We start from the raw sequence: 17381 nt of genomic DNA, 5'->3' as shown, positions 1-17381 counted from the left end.
GTATTTCCGAGGCAGCAGCACCAACCTTGTACTATGTAGGGAGTGTTCTCCTCTCTGCTGGGCGAACACACGGGCCGGGGGGCAGGGGCTGGCGGCCTGTTCATGATAAAGGACCTGCAGTGCTTCCTTTTCTCCTCCTCCTGCTCCTCCTGCTCCAGTATGAAATCGTACACACATTCATCCAGTGCCACACAAGTGTAGGGGTGCTCTTCCTCACTGTCCTCACAGGTACCTGGGTCTTCTCTGCAGCATGCTGTTGTGTGGCCATCACTGTGCTCTCTTCTACTCCTGTCCATCATAAAATTCCTCTCTGAAAAAGGAAGGAATTGTGTTGCATATACAGGGTAAAGAAAGGAGATTAGGACTTACCTTAAAGCTTGAGAGTTTCCTAAAGTAGCTCAGAGACCTAATTTCACTTCTAAACTAAAGCGCTCTCATTTTCAGAGGCTTCTGATCATCTAACTCAGAAGAGAGGATGTCCCCAAGGAATAATTCCAGCTTCAGGGCTTCCTCATGATTTCACATCACATTATCAAATGTAGATGCTTAGCTATTAGCCACAAAATAAATGGATTTGTTTGCAGAAGTACTGAGTGCCCCAGTTGCTCTCACGAGAGTTACACTAATATGTAACTCATGGTTAAACCAAGTAAGTGGTACCTGTGGGCAATGGCATTCTGGAAAGTCAAGCTGTTTGTTACCTATTGCAAAAATGACTTAAGAATTGAAACTTAATTTAGGAAATGTTGGATTTTGTGTTTCCTACCTCTTCAATATCCCACTGGGTTTTGAGGGCTTTACAGATCTACTGTAGGCCAAGGTGGAAAAAAAACTGAAAAGCCTCTTACAATGTAGGTACAATTTATGACCTCTTAGAATCTATGCTAAGACCACCCAACCCCCCCACTCCAATAACTTCCATGTCTCTCTGTATTCCCTAATTTCATATATTTCATAGTACAACTACTCAGGACTTGTTTTTCTTTAGTTTTTGCCTTTTACAGCATTAAAGGTCATTGATGATTTTCCCGATACCTGGGTTTGTTTGATTTGCCTTAAAGCATCCACAAACTGCTAAGAGTTAGAAGCTGTCACTGAGGCTGGTGTTCCCATAAATGTTGGTAACTACCTTGGCATGATTACCCATCTTTCCTGCAAAAACAGTAGACCTGCCTGGAATTCTTGGCACTGACTCACGTTTCCCTTATGTTGTAATTTACTGCCTGTACATATGTGTGTCTCTTAAACTCTGCTGTGGTCACTACTGGTGTTTTCAATCCTTTGGCTGCTATTTAAAGAACTACCTGTTTGTGGGTTCAGTGGAGCTAAACAACTGTTGTAAGCGGGATATATTTGTTAATGGGATGTATTAATAACAGTATGTACTATCAACGTGCATTCTGGCAAAGACATAAAATGTTTTAAAACCACAAGTGGTGTTAATACACCTGCCATGTTTAATATGAATAATATTTTGTTTCCATGTCACTATACAAGTTGTGTTTCTTTCTCTGTAGGACATTCTTTTAACTCCCACAGGGGGCACCCTCAGGCCGCTGCCAACACACAGACTTGCAGAAGAGGGGACTTGCCTTCGAGGTACTCCACAGCAACTCCTAAAGCAAGCAGCTGACTGAAAATATGTAGCAGTAACTCATTAGAGCTCCCCTCTGAAAGGAAGCATCATCCCCCTCTAGAGGAATTCTGATACCCCATTCCCCAGTGGTGAAAACCACAGCTAAACACAGCATAATTCAGAGCACATTTTAAATGTACTATTCCCACAGCAGCACTTTTAGATGAACTCTGCTTTACCAGCACAGGAGTTGGCACAGGACACCAGGAAACTTTCTCTGCTGGTACCCACATGCAGACAGACAGCACTTGGCAGAGAGGGTCACGTTACTGTGGTGATGTAGCCATGTAAGAGCTATTCCAAGACAGGCATTTATATCAAACCTACAGTAACAAATCCTGTGTTCCAAAACTGACCTCTCATTTATACACACATAGAGATGCAGTTGAGTGTTTTGTGGGAAGCAAAACACACCTTCAATGTTAATTTCATTCTGCCCCTCTTTCTCTTAGAATTCACCTATGACTTTCTCCATATAGCCAGCTTTTTCTTGCACAGCAGAACACAGGACAAAACCCTACCTATAGCAAGCTATTTCTGTCTAATTATGTGAATTCAGAGTACTTGGTGATGGTAATTTAAGACTCTAATAGGTTACACCACGTTTGAAAACAGTGTTAACAGTAGTAAGCTGTGGAGAAACTGAGAAGCAATTTGTGTGCACACTTACCAGTAGTGTCTATGACAAATAAGAAGAGTTGTTTTCTTTTTCCCTATGCAACTATTTAAAACTGGTATTTAAGCTTGAATTATTTTGCATACTTGTTTTTCCCAATGAGAAAAATTGATGATCATCCCTCCTGAAGCAGATGCAAATAGTATTTTGAGTTTGTCACCACTTTAATCAAACCACAACACGAAATTTAAGATTTTTACTCTGGGGCAGATGTATTTAAAAAAAGGGAAAAAAAAAGGAAAAGCATTTGTCAAAATTTCTGCCTGTCTTTTCAATCTGCAATATAACTTTTTACTTCAAAGTAACTACAATATTGGCTAAAATATAGTAAGATACCGTTACTTCTCTCTGCACGGTCACTTTCTATTAATTCTACCTGTAAAATTTGAAGCTGTATTAAATCACAATAGCATTTAATGTTTGAAAGTGGTAAATAATGAAGTCAACATGACAAAAATACAGGCTTCACCTTTTGTTTCCAGCCTCTCTTGTAAATCCAGTGCACCACGCACTATTTGGCAGCTCTTTGAGATAGGTGGAGTGAGGAAAAGCTGAACCCAGCAGCCCATACCACAGTATGTACTTGACAAAACCAGTCATGAGTATTCTGATGCAGCAAAGGTCATATGCACATGCTTGTTTTGCAGAATTAGGGACTCATATGCCAATTCTTGCTTTGTAGCATGAGGGCCATCCTGCCCAGATACTGCTGTTAGAAGTGATCATACACAATCTCTACAGCAGTACTTTGTCTGCCCTTGCACGTGTTTGTATCTGGGGTTATTTTCCTCCCAAGATCATACCTTGTGATAAATTGTGCAGATTGTTCTGTCTTTGGATGCCAGGAAGATTTTGAGGGGAAGGAGGGGGTGGCCTCTTGCAGAAAAAGCAATCTCTTCTGCTCTCTTTGAGCTCAGCCCCTATGTTGGCATACAAACTGCTAGGACTGTTGTGAAAGCTGTATGAATCCTCCTCTTCTTCATCTTCATATTCTGTCTCCTCTCTGCTGGGTTTTAGGTCATCCTTCTTTTCCTCATCCACCTCGACTTCTTGTTGGCATCTCAATCCAGTTGCATGCCGATCTCCTGAGTTCTGCTTGGCTTTTAATACTAAAAAAAGCATTATTTCATTTAAAAATTGCCATCTGGAAGCATTTCTTGTTTCAAGGATTCCTACAGAAGCAACACAATGGCTAATAAAACTTTTATGAACTGATACAGCAGGAAAGCTATCAAATCCATACCATCAGTGAACAGCTTTTTAAATATTTACTAAATCAACAGTGGTAGTTTTGATTGTACCTTACTACTCTGATACACACCATCTTCATGTGTGCAATGTTAAACTTTTCTAGAGCTGCTGTCAGAATGAAATCACACACATTTTCCTTGCCTCCAGAATTTTTACTACCTGACTTTCAATGCAGCACAGTGCAACACTTGGCAAAATAAAGTCATAGCTCACATATCTGTGTTACTTCTTTTTGTACAGCAGGATTTGGGTGCTTATTTGAATCTCTCTAAAATGAAATAAACATTGTCCATGGGAGACATGACTGTAGACTTGTGGAAACAGAGCTCTTCTGTCTCTAGTGGCCCACAGACCAGGAAGAAAGTGGAGGGATGTGAAAAGTGCACATTTTAATCACTACGTACAGCATCAAAATTTTAGTAGTCAACCTCAGTAACGTACCAGAGTAAACTATGCAATCTGTCAGCAGACTTTACTGAGCCCTAGAGGTAGGTTTCCATTCTGAGTTATCCTTTGGTGATGGCTACCTTTCACCACTGATTCAAATGGGAGGTTAGGGCATTTACCTGGCTAATGTGGCCAGCTGCTACAATTTGTGTTCTTCTTCCATGTGTTCACCCTGAGGTGTTTCATATACAATGTGACAGAGACAGTGAAAATTTTATCAGAGCAAACCTGTTTTTTCACAGTGTCTATCATCTACCTATATGTGCTAAAGCAACCAGTTTGAACTTAGCAAGTAAGAAACATCCTTTTCATATGTATGAGACAGTTGAACAAATAAAATTGTCAACAAGATAAAAAGAGGATTAAATTTAGTTTCATAGATCCATGATACTCTAAGATATATGCAAAATATATGCCATCGGTAAATGCAAAGAAGCAACTTTGCAGTTTTCAATGCATACAAACACACAGATTATCAACAGGCTTGTCATCAATCTATATTTGGAAGTAGGAACATCAAGCTGCAAAATGTCAACTATCTGTGCCTCCACACAGGACTTGACTGCACCAGTAGGCAGTGCCTCCCCTTTTATGAAGGTTCTTCTCTGAGAGCTTGGAGAATTCAGCAGTTTTCTAGGTTCAGAGTGGAGCTCACAAATTTCCAGAGTTTAAAAGGAGGGGTGGTTGCACTGAGGTCTGTCTTACTGAGCAATGACTTTATTATTCCAACTGGATCCCTCAACTGCCTTCTCCTCTTAGGATATCTGCCCTTCCTGGAAGTTGTAGTAACATGAGGAAATCGAAAGGGTTAGAATAACTTGCCCTCTCTGCCCATAAAACTCACTCATTTAATGCAGCGCATACCAGTAGCAACAAAGCTGTCTAACAACATGACTTACCCATGGCTGGTGGAGTTTCTGAGCCTAACATAATCTCGTAAGTGTTGCTGTCTTCTGCTTCCTCCTTGCAATTAGTGAAATCACTTGCTGCATAATTCTAGAAAGAAAAATAAAGGAGAGTATTTGTTTTAGTGGCATCATCTCCTGCCTTCACATTTTGCTGTTGATATAATACACAACATCCTGCTAGGAGGAAAGTGAAGACAGAAACGTCATGCTTTTGCAACGATGTCGTGGTATACATACTGCAGACAAAAGGAATGCATACATCTGGATACATTACAAGGACACAAGGTTCTGACATGGAATACCAAGTTTGCACAGCATGCATTGAAGCTCATGGATCTTCCCCTAGCACTTTGCTGGGCTGTCCAGACAGTTCCCAACTCTGCTCCCAACTGTGAAGCAGTCATAGATGATGAGAAAGATCAGCAACAGAAAAACACGAAGTCCAGGGGGCGTGACTGAAGAGCTCAAGGGTGCACGCTGTGCAAGAAATCTCTGGGGAGCTCATTACAAGCAGTGGTTTGTACCAAAAGCCATGTGTGCTCTGAAAAGCCAGAAATGGGACTGCAAAGCATGTTTGGAGTTCTACCTCAGTGACCAAATGTGGCAGAGTGGTGTTTTGTTCCTCTAGAAAGCTGTTATGTTCACACAGCGCTATGCAAAATTAGCCCAAGGAGGGTCAGAACAATCAGTTCTCTAAAACAGTATCAGTGTATTTCCTCAAGCAGAAGAGGTACAAACTTCTGCTCACCCACAGCAGCTAAAAGCAAACTTGTAACACAACTACAGACAGTTCTGCTGTCTAGAATATTGAACACACATTTATTAATTGCTGATTTTCAGTAACAACTGGAATTTCAAAGAGTGTCAGTTTTTTTTAAAGAAACCCAGCAGGACCTTGATTCCCACGTAAGTGTGATACAAAACTATCCTCCAAAGACACAAGGGAGCCCTCAATAATTAAACAGGAGTTTTGAATCACAAAATGTTAACTCCGGGAGTTTGAATACACCAACTCCAAAGCAGGTAGGGAAACAGCATAGTCCATATATCATCCAGACTGCAAGATTAATTACAAGCAGAATAGTGGACAGTGAAGTCAAGAGGAAGAACTGATAAGCAGTTACACCCTTCTGCATGGCACAGAAACTGATTCTCAGGAGCTCATGCTGTACTCTCAAGAAGTTTGTTCCTAGTATCCTGCTGCCTCCTGGCACCCACAGCCACTGCCTCAGGGACAGAGTTCTCACTGCATGAAAGAGGAAAATATACTGAGAAATAGCAGGTTTTTCTGGGGAACTGAGAATACCTCCTTTCCCTGCTGCTGCTGTACACAGCTATCTCCGGAATACCAGTCTGAAGACAGTGCAGCCACCAGACTGTGGAACAGGTGCCTCCCTGGCCTGCTTTGCTTTGCTGCTTTACAAATACACTTGGATCTCTACACAGCTACACTTGCCTCCAACAACAGAGGATTCATCTCTGCCTTCTGTGCTAATGTGCGCATCAGTGAGAGAAACTTGTTTTTCTCAAACTTCCCTATTATTTCTGTAGTTCCTTTTATGCTTCACAGGAACAGGATACCTCTTATAAACTCCGAAGTTAGAGCTTTTCAGAATATTTATCTTCAGAAGATTTAGGCCTGCATGTGCTAAATGTAAGTGTACATTGTGGGAGTAAAAAAAGGACTTTGATATGTTTCCTGTGAAGAGAAGATGTGCGTAGAAGAAATCAAGCAAGGAGAGCTCCAGATATATTAAGTTCTCCTGCTATGACACTGGAGTACCACACCCAGGAAATTCTTTCAAGGTGTCCACTTTTATCTTTGTGAATGTAAAGTACTCATGGCTATGCAGTTGGTAGAACGAGGTCAAAAGGATAAGCAGAAGAAACAAATGGCACTTTCTGAATTTCTTCTTTGACATAGGTATTTCTCAGCTGTAGGAAACCTGGTGACTCACACGAAAACAATAGAATAGATATGATTAGTATGCATCTTTGAAACTTCAATGTTTCAGAAGACTGAAGGTCAGCTGTTCTGCTAGTTTACAGCTGCTCCACTGATAATGCTGAGTCGTAGGGAATTCAGGATGCAATTCAGAAGTTTAGCCCCTGACTACACTTTCTAAAAGACTCCTGGACCTGCGAGACACAGAAAAGCTGAACAGATGGAAACAGTCTTTAACTAAGTATGTTTACACTAGAAAAAAATTCTGTATAATGAATAAATTATTGACAGAAGTCTCCTCTGACACTGGGCATGATGACACTGTGCAGCTAAAAATCGTGCAGTGTCTCCCAAGGCAGTGGAAAGTGTCCTTATTTAAGAATGCAAAACAACATAACTAAATTGGAATAGTGCCACGACTCAGCTTGCAAACCTTGCCATGATGCCCTGAATGAATGCCCATTGCTTTTTAGGTTTGAAGTGTCTTTTATATGGGCGGGTCATGTAACTTGAATGCAGTAGCATAGCTGCTTCCAAGTTGTTTGAGCCTGTTTGGCTGAAAATGGGTCTTTGATTTACTCTAGAGATTTCTTATGGATGTAAAGCCACTTTCCAAAGGAAGAACTAGCTTACCTGGAAACCAGCATTACAAAAACAAAACAAAAAAGAAGTAAAAAAATTTGTTGCTGTCAGCATAAAACTGCTCGCAACAGAATATGGAAAAGGTCTCTCTGAATGTTTGAAACCAGTTTACGACTTAGCAAAGTAATTTCCTTACCTCAGGATACAACAGGAATGCTGGCATGCATTGAAAGTCCTCTGAGAGACTGAAAATGCTTCAAGTCCTAAGATTTTTAAATGCCACCTCTCAAAGTCAAAAGGTAGATACCTAATTTTCTTTCACTGCTGTATTTTAACTGTCTTGATTAACTGACTTTCAAAAAGGTAAAGTTTTTTAATAACTTCAAAGCTGTTCCTCTTATACAAAGCCTGAACTGATTTATCTCAGTTCCTTACTCAGGAATTCATTAGCAAAATTATTACAACCATCTTGTCAGCGTTTTTTACAATGCTCTTCTGAAGAGTCATCTTTTAAAGGCACATTTTGGAAAGATCTGCTCCTTGTTAAACTGAGACAGAGCCATCCGCTCTGGCAAGAGCTGACACCATTGAAATTAGGTGCATTTAACCTTATTGGATAGTGAGGAGTGAAGCATTAAAGAACGCAGAGGAATCTAACCCAACAGTGATATTGTATCAAGTTATGGCAAGAGTGAGAAGAATCTGGACATTAGCACTTCATTTATAAACAGTTACTGATAGGTAAACATATCAATCACAGCTCACATTAGCCTTTATGTAAAAGATATAAATGGCTACATCTAAAGTATATCCATACCTTATATTTCTATAAACCAAGTAGGAACTTCTGATTTGTTTAGGGCAATTTGATCTTCTGGATTCTAGGGCATTTCCAGCTGCCTGTTGGATAGAATTCAGGCTTGCTAGCAGACATCCCAAAAATACTCTCCAGTCCCACTAAGGCCTGTTCTTTCAAGGCTGAGACAAATCTGGTTGCCTGATTTGTTTCTAACATGTCATCACAACATTCCTTCTTATTCCACTCCCAACATTCAAAGTTTGCAGTTCTGCCAAGATGCATTGTTCATGAGTCTGCCTCCTGCTACTCTGTAGCTCAGCATTTCAGAGCAGAGGACAACCATGGCATGGCTGTCTTACAGGCACAGCCTTAGGCATCTGCTTCTGGCTATTAAGCAACAAGATAACATTGCCAGTCACCAGAAAACACCAATTTCTACCACGTGACTTCCCTGAGATGCACCAGTCTGAAAGACTCCAGCAGCTGCCCTCTCCCTCTGCTCATTTGAAGCCCTGATCCTCCTGGGATTTTGAGAAACAAGTTGTCAAATGCTGGTTAAAGCTACCACAGTCTATATGGGCTTGCTAGAAAGGCTACAAGAGCATGGAGAGCCCAGATTCAAGCACAGCAGCGCTTTTAAAATTATCTGATATCAACTAAGCAGGTACGTGGATGTCTTAAGTCTTTGGAGTCAGGGCATCCTAAAGAAAGTAAGTATTTTCTCTAAATATCATTAGAGAAGAAAACCAAGAGAAGATGGTCTCATTTGCGCTTTTTCTTTCAGTATCTTTTGTTTCTTTTTTCTCTTCAGTGCAGATCTCAATGAGGCAAACAGTCCTTTCTGAAAAGTAAAATCAACAGCTTTGAAAACCTCGGAGTTGATGTGAACTGCAAACACTTCAAAATTTCATGTAACTGTATTGGAGTGTGCCCACTCATAAATCACTACAATGCATCATGGACTTGGAAAGAACTTGAAAAATCTTTCTATTATTTAAATTGCTAATAGGGTACTGAATAGTACAAGAACCAGGATGACACTAATGAATAAGCCTTTCCATTTTCACAATGAATCGTTGAAAAATACCCATATAAAACCATTTCTTATTACTTCTGATAGCTGCCTTTCATTTTGTGCCTTGGTCTTTCTCACAGTATTCTTAAGCGTCTGTGCTACAATTATGTCCTGACCTTAGTAACTTGATACAGCTTCTACTTCCTATGGACTTACTCTCCTACTTGGGGACGTTCTCTTGCTACTCTTTCAACCTTTCCCTCACAATGAGGTAACCATGCACTTGGATATGCTTTTTAAAAAAAAAAATTGCTGCTATTATGTTGTTATTTTTCATTCCTGTCATAGAAACTGGATACAATAACATATCTTAGATCGCTCTCACCAAGATTACCCTCAGTGATTTCCTCTGCTTTGTTCACACAGAAAAGAGCCCTCTAGACGTTTCCTTTGCTTAAAATGTCAAAACCTTATCAATGCATTTAAAAACTTGTTGGATAATGTCTCCTGCTGTATTCCTTTCCAGGCAGATGCTGGTGACCTGGATCTCAGAGAAAGCCTACGTGCTGGTACACAAACACACTGAAAATGTCCTCTCACCCGGAGTGAATTTAAGCACAGAAGAAAACGGGATGTAAACAGGGTAAGTAATTTCAGGACCTCAAGACAGAAGAAACTGTTTTCCTTGGCTGGATGTTTCCCCCACTTCTTTGTCACAGGCGTACCAGATTTGCTTTCTCATGTTTCTGCTTTCAGAGAAACTGGACTGAAACATAGCAGTTGGATTTTTTTTTCCCAGCCCCAGGTGATTTCCTTGTACCGCTCCTCAGACCTGCCAGCACTGTCTGCTTAGACTCTCGGTGCAGCAACTGAAGCAAAAGGGAAATATTTCCATTTGGCATCCATCCTCACAGTTTTTGCTCTTTTTGTCTCACCCTCACTGTGGTGTAGCCTACACTATGCCCATTATCACTGCCCTGCCAGAGCTTTCCAGAATGCAAAGGTGAGAACTAGTATACCATAGGAAATATTTTCCATTTGCATTCTCAGATCTTCATGAAAAGCAAACAGACAATTTGGCAAACACTTCCCTTTCATTCAGTTCCAACTGCATCCCTGAGCCTTAGTGACCAGCCATTCTAGTTATAAAAATTTTTCTAACTCTCAAGTCTGCATTAATTACTAATATTCACATATTCTACAATGTAAAATATTCATCAAAGTACTGGAAGTGTTTAAGTATTTATGACTCATTTTTCCCAGGGTTCTGTATGAGCACCTGGAGAAATGACTGAAAAAGTGAGCTTCATAAAATTGATTGCATGCATGAGGACAGCTCCAACATTGTTGTTCATTAGCTTTATTAATGTCAAACACCTTTACTACCCCATTAGCTTGCTTGATAACTCAGGCTTGCAAAAAACCATGAGAAAACCCAGACTTCTCTGGGTTATGAGGGCAATGAAACATTCAATATAGTGTTATAATCCAAGACAAAAACCAACCTGGTTGTAAAGCCGGGCAGGTGGAAGAACAGTGGTGGAAGGAAGTTTCGCTGCACATGTTCTGCCATTCAATGCTGAAAAAGACAGCACTGTGGGCTGTTTAAAGTTTAAAGCAGTGTGGGCTGCACAGCCCAGGGGCTGAATCAAGCCCTTCAAATACTTGAACTCGACCTCCTGACCTAAGCCAGACTTGTCTTAGAAAAAGCCAAGAACAGCATATATTATCCTTCCAGCCAAAACTGCTACTGCCTTCTGCTTGCTTCCCATGTGTCATGCACTCTGCCCTCTCAGGGAGCATGGCCAGGCCAGCCCCGTGTACTCCAGGCTGCTGCCCAAGCTGGGCCCCCAGCTTTGTTCTCTGCTTCACCACAGGTGAGAACACAGAGCCTCAGCCCCACACCATGTCTCACACTCATGCACATCTCAGGCTGTGCCCAGGAGCTGCACATGCAGCATGGCTGAGCCAGAGAGATCAGCACATCCAACTCCCAGAAATGAGTTAGAAGACCCTTCCCTGCTCTAAATGTTTACAGGAAAAGTGCAAGGACATCAAAAGTCCCTGGGATTTTTCTCACTGATGCCTTTCCACACTATGTTTTCCATTATTTCCGTTCAGTTTATTGTGCCTTATTGAGGCCTTGCAATATCAATACCAGATGACAGAACCCTCAGTGTCACTAACATCCATTAGCCAGCTGGGCAAGAGGCAACTGACCTAAACCTGTGTGTGCCACACAAATTAGACCACAAAAAGAACAGGTATTTAACATCGGTAACTATTTTTGAATAAATCTGCTCATTTGAGGAACAAAAGGCAATGACTGGTCTGTTACTCAGAATGACTTCTCAGAGTAGCAAGCAATCATAATTTATTGCAAACCCCTCATGCCTTCCTCACTCAGCTGCTTACACCATGTGGCTTTCTGTTAGACGTCTGGGCATAATAAACACAGCAGTGTTGTTGAATCTTAAATATATATGACCCTTACCTCCATTATGCTTTTAACATACATCCATTATGCCTTTAACTTCCAACAGTTTTAAGTGTTCAAGGTCAGGATGGACAGGGCTTCAAGCAACATAATCTAGTGGAAGATGTTCCTGCCTGTGGCAGGTGGGGTGGCCTAGATGATCTTTAAAATTCCCTCTTGACCCTCTGATTCTACCTGAGCAGGACACAAGATTTTTGAATCCTTCAAAGGCATGTTCCTGCTGTGTAAAACTGCAGCATTATCATTCCCAGAGCACAGATTTATTTTCTGGGGTCATAGGTGTGTGCATAATTGCTTCACTTATCTGTATGGATTTCAGTTTAACACTACGTTTTTCATGTTAATTCAAATCAAGAGTATCACATGATCTGGTGGACAAGCATACTTCTCTGGTCATTACACTAATCCTAACAAATTAGAACATAAAAACCTCATACAGAATAAGGTACAAAACCAAGCAAGGACACAGAATGACAGTAAAAATAATACTGTGACATTCACAGTAATTTGTAAAATTTACTCTGCATAAAATTTCTCAGACATCTCAACTGGTACCATGTTTTCTGCAATACCAAAAGATAACAAAATGTTAGAGTTCCCATTCCAATATGCTAAAGGTACATAAAATGCACATAACCACTAAAGATAGATTACATAGAATAAATGAGAAATTAAATGCTCCACTGCCAAAATCTAATGATTTTGTGATCAGTCTGGAGCAAATGTATGACTGAAACAAGCGATTCATACTATATTAAGAAACTAAACAAATTAAAACATCAATGAATACCCAACTTTGGGCTCAGAGATTTTAATAACAGCAAAAAGGAATTGTTTCATTTGAAATAATCTACAGTAATCTTAAGTAATTTAATTCTGGGTGCCCCTATTAAACCATTTCATTTGCATGTCTGCTTTAACTTCATTACAAGCAGATTTACTGCACTGCATATCAGCCAGTATCCCTGAACTGGTCCCTACTTGCAGAATTATTTTGTGTCATTTCACACTTACTTTGTATGCTTGTCTATCAAATCACAGCAAACTTGCTGCAACTTTTTTTAACTCCTGCTTTTCACTGAGTTTCTGAAAAAAAAAAAGCCTTCTCTCTGTAGAAATTCACAGCCACTGGGAAACAAATATACAAAAAAGACCCAAAGTAAGTAAAGGTTTGGTGTGTTGATAACTGTTCATTTATTATTATACAGCCTTCATGACTATGGCTGTGAGAGAGAAACAAAAAGAGACTTCTAATCACACAACTAAATTTACTGGTATATACAAAAATATGTTTTTTAAAACCACATTTCTGCAGTCTCCATTTGAAGAACTTGTGCTCAGTTTCCCTCTTCTGAGCATTTATGCTGTTCTCTAATCTAGCTACTGAGTATCAAGGGATTTTTCTTCTGAACATTCAAAAATAAAATTTCTCCTCAGACTCATTTTAGCTCATTTCTCCTTTAATGACAATTCTTGTTACTTCACTTATCACACACCCACACAATTTTTTGAAAGACTTTCAAATCTTGTAGAGTACTGATTCTGCTGAACAAAATATCCACTGCTGTTTGACAGGCTGTGTAATCATTGCAAACTCCACAAAAGCACTAAAGCACTCCCATCTCTCATACAGGTTAATTTTTTTCAATCTAGCAGGGTAAGAATTTTTTCTTGCTTTTCTGATTTTTTTTTTCTGGGCAAGGCAATAACCATTCTCCAGAGAGCTTCTCTTTCACTTGACTGTGATTACACTGTTTGAACTTTCAGTTCAGTAGTTACTAAATTACCACTCCCTCAGCAGATCAAGCAGTAGCAGAGAAAGAATCACACAATCATTTAGGTTGGAAAAGATCTCCAAGATCATCAAGTCCAGCCACAAACCTAACACTGCCAAGTCCCAATAGGCCTTGTCCCTACGTGGGGTGGGAGCTTGCAGGACCAAAACCTGAACCAGCTCCACTCCTTTGCCAAGCCAGCACCTGCTGACCATCCGTCTCTGTTGAACTACACAGTTATTAATTTTCCCTCCCACTTATTTCTTTAATGCCTGGGAGATTTTGCTTAACATTTGCTGAGATCAGTTCATTAAAATACTAATTTCAAGCAGCAATTATCTGCTGGTGAGCACTGCTGGTGGAACCAGCGGTAGCACTGATACACACTCAGCTGCAGGAGAGTTCACAGATGCTCAGGTCCCTGGAAGTGGAAGAGAATGTTGAAGATTCATTAAGTGACTGACAGATAGGAAATACAACAGAATTTTACATCTCATACCTTTGTATTTCTGCTTTTGTTTCCCCTAGATAGCACATATAAAAGCTTTTTTTTTTTTGAAATCCAAAACAAGAAAAAATCATTGGCTCTGAAAATCTCTTTGATTCTCTTAGCAAATTATATAAGCAGGTAAGAATTTTGCCTTTGTAAAGCATAATTACATTTTAGATGACCACAGTATCATCTAGGGGTGTGAAATGTTTAAAATACTGCAGAGTAAATAACAGCTAGACAGAAACACACCTGAAAGGGTAATGAGCTAATGGAAGAGCAGCACTTGTGGAAAGCTTAAGATTAAGCATTAGCTGTTCTGTTGTGCTAAGTAAGAAGAGAAAACAAATGGCATTTAGCAAGGATTTGGGCTCCTGAAAGAATCAGTGACTCTATCTGGAAGGAAAGGAAGAGGATGCAGAAGGCACTGAGTAAATGCATTAAACGTGCCCACAGCCCAGGCAACTTTCAACCCCTTTTCATGTAATGAGGAAAACATGGTCTGGCTGAGGAAAAGAACCCTCAGTCTTTCAGCACTGTTTGTTTCAAAGCCCTGTGCTCCAGATTACTGACAAGGATGTCATGGGCTGGAGTCTAAGATAGTTGCATAAATGCTACTGGCAGAACATTTGGGATCTATCACTGGTCTCAGGCTCTCTAGCACCAATACATCATTCCTCATTTTCTACCCTATACTCTATGTACACACTGCAGAGTGCTACCCTAACATATAAGCAGCTGCTGTATTTTGCATGAGAACTACCTTTTAGATGCCAAGAGTCAAGGTATTGTTTGCCATTTGAACTCAAGTAAAAGAAATTTTTAAGCTCTTTGGTGACTTCTGAGATTCAGATCTTCTGCTCTGGATCTTGGTAAATTCTCAGAAATTTTTCTTCTTTTACAGAAACTAGCAGGAGTTTTGCTCTATCTAGGCAACTTTAAAAAATATATTGAATTAAAGAAGAATAGGATAAAGTGCATAAATTTGTGAAATACCATGGTATTTCTAGAATATGTTCCACATACATGTGCTAACAACTGTCAGACTTTTCAGATACAGGTTTTTATATTAAGGTTCTTAAAATCTTTGCATTCCTAAACAACAGCTAAGCTAAAGTATTAGAAAAGCAGTTGAAATAGCAGCTATTACCTGTACTGCATTTAACTATGTCTATTAAAAAACTACTATTCTAATGGCTGTGCATATACTCACCAGCAAAAATTATCTAGGGAAATACTTCTGTGGGAAAACCCTGCTGCAGTATGTGGTAACATCAGGCACTTTGTAATAAATAAAAGGGGGAAGAACGTAAAAGACAATTTTCCCTCTAAAACAGGTATCATGTAAATGACACCCCTAGTCAATCAGATAAACAATTAACCTCTGTAGAATTTTGTTTTCAAATCCAAATAAGGTCCTTCTCTTATTTTTGCTTGACTTGAAATGGATCTAAACTTGGTGCATGTAGTGCTTTCAGATTCACCTACTATAAATTTGCTGCTAGTACTATGGCCATTCTGCATTATTCTTTTAGTTCAGGTACATCTTGCAACGTATGAACTGAAGGATGGTGATACTGTAGTTTAAGAAAGCAAATGAGAAGGTGAAGTTTCTGGCAGAACCTATCTCCTCTCTTCCTAAAATAGTGATGATAATTTTTTCATTCTGTAAGCAAGTTTCAGGACTTGGTAACAGCTGGCAAACTACTTTGAGACCTCTGGACCTCAATTTAAGCAAAAGCCCTTCTCTCTCTCCCAAAAAGACAATCTATGCATTTGGTCAGAGACCTCCACACTACTGCGTTCAGACAAATAATTTCATTTTAAGGTGCTTTGCTGGTTTCACATATTTCAGTGACAGCTGGTTTTATTTGATGGCTGTATATTTACTACTTTCAAATTGTATCCATTGTCTCAGAAATACATCCTGCATTTACAGAAAACAGCTAAAAGAGACAAAAAGTCCAGTCTAATTTGGGTCCATTCTGCATACAGCACACAAGCAATATGAAATTCATCTTCCTGGCTTCTACAAGCCCTCTGAAAATCCAGACCCCCAAACAGAGGAAAGAAGGTAGCAGTAGAGAAAAAGAATGCCAAGCTTATTTTTAAAAAGCCAAACCAAAGTACTTGCAACTCAGCAAACACAAATTCTGTTCAATAATCTGTTATGTAATATAAAGTCACATTGTATTTCACCTGAATATTTCCACTGCAGAATCACAGAATGGACGGAGTTGAAAGAGACCTTAAAGGTCATCCCCCTTGCTGTGGGCAGGGGCACCTTCTACTAGATCAGGTTGCTCATAGCCCCATCCAACCTGGCCTTGAACACTTCCAGGGATGCAGAATCCATAGCTTCTCTGGGCAACCTGTGCCAGTGCCTCACCACCCTCACAGTAAAGAATTTGTTCCTAATATCTAATCTGATCCTATCCTATTTCAGTTTGAAGGCATTTCTCCTTGTCCTGTCCCTACATGCTCTTGTAAAAAGTCTCTCTCCATCTTTCTTGTAGGCTCCCTTCAGGCACTGGAAGGCCACAATTAGGCCACCCTAAAGCCTTCTCTTTTCAAGGCTGAACAATCCCAATTCTCAAGCCTTTTTTCATAGGAGAGGTGCTCCATTCCTCTAACCATCTTGATGGCTATGAAGAGAAATTCCTGATTTTTGAGCAAAAAATTATACAACATGAAAAGTGAGTTAACAGAAGATGCTACTGAAAGAAATAGAGGTTTATTTGCCTTAATTTTATATGGTAATTCTCTCTGAAATACTCCCATATCTTAAGAAAATACCTAGCCCTCTTAGCTTTGTTTGCCTAGTGAACAGTAGCAGATCTACAGGGAGCAGTCAGTCACCTGTTCTTTCAGAGTCTTTCTGAGAGCAGATCTATGTGATTTGTACCTGGGATCACACATACTTGTGAAACCTGCTGTGGAATGGGGTCCCTGCCCCTAGACAAGACCATCCTACTTGACCTGTGGTGTTGCCTTCCTTCGATCTTTACCACAGCCTGATTTCAGCTGTTAACTGCTTTCCATGTAATCCCCAGAAGCAGACAGATAGACAGATACATTCATATATTCAGCATTGTATCTTCTCAGAATTTTACATTAACAAATATGGGTTGAACAACACAACGCACTGAATTGCATGCTATATATCATAAAATCTGTCTTACCTGAGGAAAAGCTAAACAAATATAAGTGTTTTGTATAAATCCGAAAGAAATACATTCCCTGACTGATGACTCAAATACAGTTAGTTGCTGCTTGCAGAAGGTAAACGAGTACCTGCTAAAAGCCATAAAAATCATTTTTGATGGTATGACATGCATTGAGACCTACTTCTGCTTCAAG

The 17381-nt window shown here is 39.9% G+C and overlaps 1 protein-coding gene across 3 annotated transcripts in view; it reads right to left on the bottom strand.

The window, feature by feature from the left end:
* The window catches only part of BANK1 (B cell scaffold protein with ankyrin repeats 1), a 137771-nt gene that overhangs the window by 21704 nt on the left and 98686 nt on the right, over nucleotides 1-17381 (bottom strand). For all 3 annotated transcript variants that reach the window (XM_032109898.1, XM_032109900.1, XM_032109899.1), the window contains exons 9-11: nucleotides 4910-5006; nucleotides 3116-3421; nucleotides 26-310 (exon numbers count right to left, since the gene is read on the bottom strand). In XM_032109898.1, the coding sequence (XP_031965789.1) occupies nucleotides 26-310; nucleotides 3116-3421; nucleotides 4910-5006 (688 nt within the window). The remainder of the gene's footprint in view (nucleotides 1-25; nucleotides 311-3115; nucleotides 3422-4909; nucleotides 5007-17381) is intronic.

The sequence above is a fragment of the Corvus moneduloides genome, chromosome 5 (assembly GCF_009650955.1).
Source record: "Corvus moneduloides isolate bCorMon1 chromosome 5, bCorMon1.pri, whole genome shotgun sequence".
In the NCBI taxonomy this organism is placed as follows: domain Eukaryota; kingdom Metazoa; phylum Chordata; class Aves; order Passeriformes; family Corvidae; genus Corvus; species Corvus moneduloides.
The sequence above is the reverse complement of the archived record's forward strand: the minus strand, read 5'-3'. Positions and strand labels throughout refer to the sequence as shown.